General features: G+C 42.0%; 2 protein-coding genes across 2 annotated transcripts in view; both read right to left on the bottom strand.

Moving 5' to 3' along the window:
- NUDT3 (nudix hydrolase 3) overlaps positions 1-8,653 on the bottom strand; it is a 127,893-nt gene that overhangs the window by 110,665 nt on the left and 8,575 nt on the right. The window lies entirely within an intron of this gene.
- LOC108299797 (60S ribosomal protein L39-like) lies at positions 5,647-6,318 on the bottom strand. Its single transcript, XM_037736409.1, has one exon. The coding sequence runs from the start codon at positions 6,022-6,024 to the stop codon at positions 5,845-5,847; it is 180 nt and encodes a 59-aa protein (XP_037592337.1). The 5' UTR covers positions 6,025-6,318; the 3' UTR covers positions 5,647-5,844.

Raw genomic sequence — 8,653 nt, 5'->3', positions numbered from 1 at the left:
AAAAAAAATGGCCAGGCTTGGTGGCTCACACCTGTAATCCCAGTCTAGGCAGGGAGACTGCTTGAGTTCATGACCAGCCTGGGCAACATAGGGAGATCTATGAAGTGGCACACGCCTATAGTCCCAGCTACTTGGGAAGCTGAGGTGGGAGAGCTGCTTGTGCCCAGGGTGAGGCTGCAGGGAGCTGTGATCACACTGCTGTATTCCAGCCTGGGAGACAGAGCTAGATCCTGTCTTGGGAAGGGGTGGGGGAGAAGGAAAAATGTTAAAGCTTGCTTCATGAATAAAATGAAAAAGCTCTCCCACACACACAAAAATTTCTGACTCAACATATATCCATTTCTTCTGGTGCACTAGATTAGTTGAGAAGAAGGCTACCTTAAAAACTACGAAAGTGATATATCAGAGTGTTCTTGGTTGCAAGCAATGGAAATGAATCCTGGCTGTCTGAAGCCAAAAAGAATTTATTGGAAAAAAAATATCAAAGGCTCAGCAAATTTTGGAGTGGCAAGGATTATAGAACCAGCCTTGGAAGACAGGCCCACGGTAGGAGCACTCCAGTGGTGGCAGCAAAAGCCACAGCCTGGGTCTACAGCACAAATATCTAGTCAGCACACAGCCACTACCTTGCCCAACCCATCCCCTTGGCCTCCTGAGGCCTCCAACTGGTGGAACCTTAGTCCTGCATCCACATGTACACACGGGAGAAGAGAGCTAGGTGGAGGATGGGTCCTTCCTTCTCTCCAACAGGGCTTTCTCCAAAAAGAATGGTGCTCTTCTGCTTAGAAGAGCACCATTCTTTTTGGAGAAAGCCCTACTGGAGATTTTTAATGCCAGAAAAATCAATCATTCAATACATTCCACAAACTCTTCTCCAGTGGCACCACTGTGTATGCTTATTGCCTCTACTATCCTTGGCCTCTTCTGCCCAGTCTGGCCATAGCACACCCTGATCAAGTCCCTGATCAAGTCCTATGCTAAGTCCTTCTCAGTCATATACCTTTTTTAAACCCAGGAAGAATTAATCTCCCCTATTCTTTCAACCATAGCAATGTAGTTCTAGTTTTCTTTTCATTAGCATGACAGCTCCATGATCTTTACAGACTCTTGAAAAATAGAAAAGTTCACCTATGTCAACATTTGTTTAGTTTTCAATGCTTCAAAATAAAATTTAGATTTGTTAAATGTGTGACATAGTATAAAAGTATGGACTTTTTATGACTTCTTATAAAAGTAATCCTCAGCCTGGAATGCTGTTTAAAAAAAAAAAAAAAGTAATCCATGGTGGGGTGCAGTAGGTCATGCCTATAATCTCAGCACTCTGGGAGGCCAAGGTGGGTGGATCACTTGAGGTCAGGAGTTTGAAACCACCCTGGCCAACATGGTGAAACCTTGTCTCTACTAAAAATACAAAAATTAGCTAGGCATGGTGGCGGGTGCCTATAATTCCAGCTACTCAGGAAGCTGAACCAGAAGAATCGTTTGAACCTGGGAGCCACGATCACACCACACCATTGCACTCTGGCGTGGGCAACAGAGTGAGAATTCATTTCAAAAAAAAAAAAAATAAAAATAAGTAATGGAACAAATTATCATGAGGAGAGCAATATAAAAGGTAAAATAGGCTGGGCGCGGTGGCTCACGCCTGTAATCCCCCTCCCAAAAAAAAAAAAAAAAAAAGTAATCCACAGAGATTTTTTTTGTAAAAACAGAGTCTTGCTATGTTACTCGGGCTAGTCTCAAATTCCTGGCCTCAAGTGATCATCCCACCTTGTCCTCCCAGGGTGCTGCAATTACAGGTTTGAGATAGTGCTCTTGGCCCAGAGATTATATTTTAAAACTTAGGCCAAGCACGATGGCTCACACCTGTAATCCCAGCACTTTGGGAGGCTGAAGTGGGCGGATCACTTGAGGTCAGATGTTCAAGATCAGCCTGGCCAATATGGTGAAGCCCTGTCTCTACTAAAAAAAAAAAAAAAAAATACAAAAATTAGCCAGACATGGTGGCCTGCCCCCATGATCCCAGCTCCAAGGAAGGCTGAGGTAGGAGAATCTCCTGAACCCAGGAAGCGGAAGTTGCAGTGAGCTGAGACCAACCAATTAAAAAAAAATTTTTTTTAATACATATTAAAATAAATCAGTTTTCTTTTATGAAGTACTGATTTTTATTTTTATTTTTTTAAGAGTAAGGATCTTGCTCTGTCACCCCGGCTGGAGTATAGTGGAACGATCATGGCTCACTGCAGCCTCAAACTCCTAGACTCAGGTAATCCGCCTCAGCCTCCTGAGTAGGTGAGGTTATAGGCAAGAGCCACTGCAGCCAGCTAAAGTACTAATTTTTAATGGTATATAGTATTCATACCATGAAATGAAAAGTAGGTGAAATTATGAAGTATCTTCCTGGTTGATTTCACTGTTAGTTACAGGATTCAACACAGACAGAGTTCTCTGTTGAGTCCTTTTTTATCATGTCCGTGGGGATGAGAAAAAGGGTCCTCACTCTCAGACACTGGATTGGGCCCTCTTACTCTCTTTCTCCCAGCACAGATTAGGTGAACAGGCAGGGAATAAGAGCTTTCTTTATCCACAATACTTTGAAACAAACAGCCTTCCACAGGCTACATATCGGGGCCTCTGACTCTGTGTGGTCTAGCTGGCCCAGAGTCCTTCATCTAGGATATTCTTCAACTACCCAAACTCAACCAAGCTGTTCAGGTCTGACCATAAAGTCATCCCTGACACTCCAGCTCATCTTTCATCACGGGCTTCTCCAATTCCTATAAACACCTCTATCACTTTTCTATTTTACACTCTGAACTGCATCTTTTTCTCTTTTGAGACAAGGTCTCAGGGTCTCTGTTACCCAGGCTGAAGTACAGTAGCACAACCATGACTTACTGCTGCCTCGACCTCCCAGGCTCAAGTGATCCTCCACCTCAACCTCCCGAGTAGCTAGGACCACAGGCTGCACACCACCACAACAGGCTAATTTAAAATTTTTTCTATACAGACAAGGTCCCACTATGTTGCCCAACCTGGTTTCAAATTCCTGAGCTCAAGCAATACTCCTGCCTCGGCTTCCCAAAGTGCTAAGACTGCAGGTGTGAGCCACTGCATCTGGCCAAAATTGTACCTTGCCAGCAGACTGAAGCTCAGATTCTGTATTCTACACATCTTAAACTCCTCAGTTTGTAGTATTCTTTATAGATACCACAATACAATTACTTTTGTAGCCAAAAATAATAATTCTCTTTTGAAAGAAAAAAAAAAATCACCCATAGTGCCTGGCAGAAAGATGATCGTCCCCAGCTAGCTCCTTATAAAATAGTTGCTGAACCTATTTAAAAAAAACAACAACAAAAAAAAAAACCACAGAAGTACAATTTTTATGTAAAGAAACTCTCTGGATTTTTTTTTTCCTAACTCATTTTGGCAATAAAATCTAAAAGTTTTGTCTTACTTAAAGGCAGACTACCCAAATGCAAAGCCTCCTAGGAAGAAATCAGTAACACAGTGGTAAGTGTAAAAGCTCTGAGTCAGGGCTCAGCCCACTTGGTTAATGATGGCTGAATATAAGTCTAGCAATTAAATCATTTCTGCAAAGAGGAAGCAAATAAAAATATTAAATAATCAAACATGCCAGACATGGTCGCTCGTGCATGTAATCCCAACACTTTGGGAGGCCAAGGAGGATCACTTGAGCTAGGAGTTTCAGACCAGTCTGGGCAACATAATGAAACCTCATCTCTACAAAAATAAAAAACATACATTAGGAGGGTGTGTGTAGTCCCAGCTACTCAGGAGGCTGAAGTGAGAGGATCACTTGTGCCAGAAGGTTGGGGCTGCTGTGAGCTATGATCATGCCACTACACTCCAGCCTGAGTGGCAGATCCAGACCCTCTCAACAAACAAACAAATTTCCAAGTATGAGCAGAATGTAACTTCTTTGTTTTTTGAGTTTTTTTTTTTTTTTTTTTTTTTATAACTTTTCTTAATGTATTTTTTATTAGGACTCCTAAATATTCAAAGAAAAATCATGGTTAGGTATAGTGGCTCACACCTGTAATCCCAGTACTTTGGAAGGCCAATAAATAAATAAATTTATTTATTTTGCTATGCCTCTACTCTAAATAAATTAGCCAGGCATGGTGGTGCATGCCTGTAATCCTAGCTACTAGGGAGGCTGCGGAAGGAGGATCGCTTGATCTTAGGAGGTCAAGGCTACAGTGAGGCATGATAGCGTCACTGCACTCCAGCCTGGGTAACAGAGCAAGACCCTGTCTCAAAAAAAAAAAAAGAAAAGAAAAAAAAATCACTATCCTTCCTCCTTTTAAGAAAAGCATAAGCACTATGTCAAGTTCATATCCATTTACATTCATCATTGCTAAGCTGCTCTTATAGAACACATCAGAAATATGTTAAATAACCAAGACAAAGAAAAGATTTTCTAAGCAGTTCTTTAAAAGGACTTCACTGTTTTATGAACAAAGAGATCAACTAACTGTATACAAAGAAAGTCTATTTAAGGAATCATTTCTTTTTTATGTTCTTTTTTCTTTTTCTTTGGAACCATGGTCTCACTCTGTTACCCAGGCTGGAGTGCAGAGATGCAAACATGGCTCAACTCATCCTACACATCTCCGGCTCAAGTGATCCTCCGACCTAGGCCTCCCAAAGTGCTGAACAGTCTTAACTATCCATGTATTCCCAAGATCTTACACAGACACTCTAAAAATGTGCGCTGAAGAAATGAATAAACAATTATATTCCTGAATAAGGGCCCTTCCTCTTTGTACTAGGCTATGAAGAAAGACAGAGAGACTGCTTCACACGCAGCACACATTAGATATGCAGCACTATTTTTATTGAGAAATGAGAAAGCAGAAGCAAAGAAGTAGGATGGGAGCAAGGAGTTAAAAGAATGGAGACTGCAATATGAATTCACACCAGAATTCACACCTTGGGAAGAAGGCAAAAAAGAACGTAATGGAAGAAATGACTAACTGGTATTAGGCAGACAAAAGGAGAAGCAGGGGAAAAAAGCTTCCAGGAAAGATTTCAAGAAATGAAGGGCAGAAACGTCCAGTCCAATGCACCCACAGGAGATCTTAGAGCAATGCAATACTGAACAGTGACCAAGACGTGTTACAAAAGGGCTCCCCAGCCACCTTGGGATCTACTGGAAGCCCTTTGTCATGGTTATCGCTGCTGGCATTGCTACCTATGTCTTACTCCCTTCTCTAGAGCCTGTAGGAAGGTGCAGTCTTCAGAGACATCCTTCCATATGCTCCTCTGGGGCATTTTATAGACAGACAGGCTACCAGTGTCTGCCCACTGAGAATCTCCAATGTCAATCATCTCTCCATCCAACCTGGTGAGCTCAAGGATCTGAGAAAATGTGAAGCAGCTCCCCCTTGCCAAGAGATGTAGGACTTCTAGCAGACAAGTTCAACAAACAAACCTAACACCTTAGGAAAAGCTTCATCCTTTCTTTATTAAAACAGCTTTAAGGCACAGGGAAATCGAACTCACACAATCCTACTGGTAGTCCTTTTTCTCCCTGGGTAATAACAGACCCATGAGGAGCAGCTTTAACTTTCCTATGCACTGTGATGTCATTTGATGTATGTTCTGTATCATTTGGCCTTTTTTTTTTTTTTTTTTGAAATTAAAGGTCTCACATATTTATTACCGAACCCAGCCAACCAACACGTTTATAACAGATCGAGAGAGGAAACTCTGTTCAAAATTCTCCAGATAGGGGTGACATTTTCAGCTTGATTTGGTAACATGATTGTGACCTTCAGACAGCATAAATATGTGTGCCATCTCATGTGTCATTTCTTATAAACCCAGCTTGGTTCTTCTCCAATGTCTCCTTTTGGAATTGTACCTGATTTTATTACCAGTTTTCATCCGAATCCACTGGGGAATGGAATGATTTTGTTTTTGTTTCTTGGCCAGGAATCGCTTAATCCTGAAAGTCCTGTGAGAAGACATGGCAAGAAATGGAGTAAAGCACATACCACGATGGCAGAGAAATGAAGAGAGGGGTCATTTGGCCTTTCTAAGAGTATACCCTGTCTCTCAATTCTCCTCACAGACGCTCTAAAAAAGGAAAGAATTGGGGAACGGGGATAATCTCACTGGAAGTACTTTAGGAGGGCCAACGTTGAACAGTAAGGCAGAGGAATGTCATATTACCCAATTTGGAATAAAATCTTACTCAAGAGGTTACACTCCGGCCGGGCGCGGTGGCTCACGCCTGTAATCTCAGCACTTTGGGAGGCCGAGGCGGATGGATCACGAGGTCAAGAGATCGAGACTATCCTGGTCAACAAGGTGAAACATCGTCTCTACTAAAAATACAAAAATTAGCTGGGCATGATGGTGCGTGCCTGTAGTCCCAGCTACTTGGGAGGCTGAGGCAGAATTGCTTGAACCCAGGAGGCGGAGGTTGCGGTGAGCCGAGATCGTGCCATTGCACTCCAGCCTGGGCAACAAGAGCGAAACTCCGTCTCAAAAAAAAAAAAAAAAGAAGTTACACTCTTCTATACAGTTTATAATAAAGTATTAAGCAAAGGATTCAGTCCATCTAAAAATATTAATGTAGGCTGGAAGTGGTGGCACACACCTATAATCCCAGCCCTTTGGGAGGCTGAGGCTGGAGGATCGCTTGAGCTCAGGAGTTCAAGACCAGCCTGTGTAAGACCCCATCTACACACACGCACACACACACGCGCACACACACACAGGCACACACACACAGACACACACACACACACACACACAAACAAAATTCGCTGGGCATGATGGCATGCACCTGTATTTCCATCTACTTGGGAGGCTGAGATGGGAGGATCACTTGAGCCAGGAAGGTGGAAGCTGCAGTGACCTGAGATCACACCACTGCATTCCAGCCTGGGTGACAGAGCAAGACCCTGCCTCCAAAAAAAAAAATCCTTCGAAACAAGATCTTGGTCCTATGAACAAAGATTAGCAGATATACACACACACACACACACACACACACACACACACACACACTTTATATATTATGTAAAATATATAATTAATAATTATATTAATTATATATTTGCAAGGAGGAAGCAAATGAAAATATTAAATAATCAAACACGTCAGATGTGATGGCTCATGCCCGTAATCCCCATCACTTTGGGAGGCCAAGTAGGGAGGATCCCTTGAGCCAGGAGTTCCAAACCAGTCTGGGCCAACAAAATGAGACCTCATCTCTACAAAAAATAAAAAATATATATTAGCAGGGTACAGTGGCACACACCTGTAGTGTGTAAATAATAATATGTATATGTATTATTTATTAGCAAATAAATCTTTTATATGTATATAAACATATGTTTATTTGCTAATCTTTGTAGGGCCAAGATCTTGTTTTGAGTATGAGTCTATTGTTGAATTGTAAGTTATCTTCATTCATATGCCACACCCATTATGAATGGCCTATGTTTTCCAGTCCTACTTTCTATAAAGAACAAAAACCTAAAAACATTCATGAAGTAATCTATGTGCAGAGTCCTTCTAGACTTTTAAGATCCCCTCTCCAATCTTCTCCAGTTTGCTTGTCCATATAAGTGAGCAGTAATTTCTTTTTTTTTTTTTTTTTTTTTTTTTTTTCTAGACAAGGTCTCACTCTTTTGCCCAGGCTGGAGTGCAGTGACATGTTCTCGGATCACTGCAACCCTGCCTCCCAGGTTCAAGCGATTCTTGTGCCTCAGCCTCCAGAGTGGCTGGGACTACAGGTGCATGCCACTGTGCCTGGCTAATTTTGTATTTTTAGTAAAGACAAGGTTTCACCATGTTGCTTAGGTTGGTCTTGAACTCCTGGGCTCACATGATCCGCCTTGCCTTGGTCTCCCAAAGTGCTGGGATTACAGGCATGAGCCACCTTACCCAGCCTTGTTCTTTTTTGAACTCAAATTTCACTGGTTAATTAAGTTGCACAATTACAATAACAAGTACAATGAACATAAACAGATACATGAATAAAGGTAACTAACTGTAAGCATTCAATTCAGCAGCTGGGAGGCTACCTGGTTGGGGTACACCAGACCCAGCAGCCTGCTGAGTAACAGCCAAACATTCAGTGTACCAAGCTGGTTAAAGTGGTGGTTGGTTAAGAGGCTGTCCACTGTATATCAGGTTCAAAGTACTGTAATAAATGTTAGTTACCACAAATACCCAATTTAAAGATTTTTATCAGCATATCAACAACAATCAGGAGAACTTGTTAAGTGGGAGATATTTTTGTTTATCAACAGGAAAAGAAGCCAGAAAGAAAAAAGAGAATCATTTTCATCATGTTGCTGGGAGTTTGTTCTTCCATATCTCCCATTAGACTCTAAGTTTCCTGCATGTCTGTCTCCTTTATAACTGTATCATAAAACTTGGCACTCAATGAGTGTTCAATAAACTTGCTATGTTAACACATCCTACTTGGGAGGCTGGATAAGAATTTCAGCCTCTCAAGCCGGGCGCGGTGGCTCAAGCCTGTAATCCCAGCACTTTGGGAGGCCGAGGCGGGTGGATCACGAGGTCAAGAGATCGAGACCGTCCTGGTCAACATGGTGAAACCCCATCTCTACTAAAACTACAAAAAATTAGCTGGGCATGGTGG

Source organism: Cebus imitator, unplaced genomic scaffold, assembly GCF_001604975.1.
Source record: "Cebus imitator isolate Cc_AM_T3 unplaced genomic scaffold, Cebus_imitator-1.0 Scaffold24, whole genome shotgun sequence".
Classification (NCBI taxonomy): domain Eukaryota; kingdom Metazoa; phylum Chordata; class Mammalia; order Primates; family Cebidae; genus Cebus; species Cebus imitator.
This window is presented reverse-complemented; position numbering and strand designations above follow the sequence as displayed.

Excerpts from the sequence above, each read along its gene's own strand:
- LOC108299797 (XM_037736409.1), bottom strand. The coding sequence starts at position 6,024 with ATGTGCTTTACTCCATTTCTTGCCATGTCTTCTCACAGGACTTTCAGG.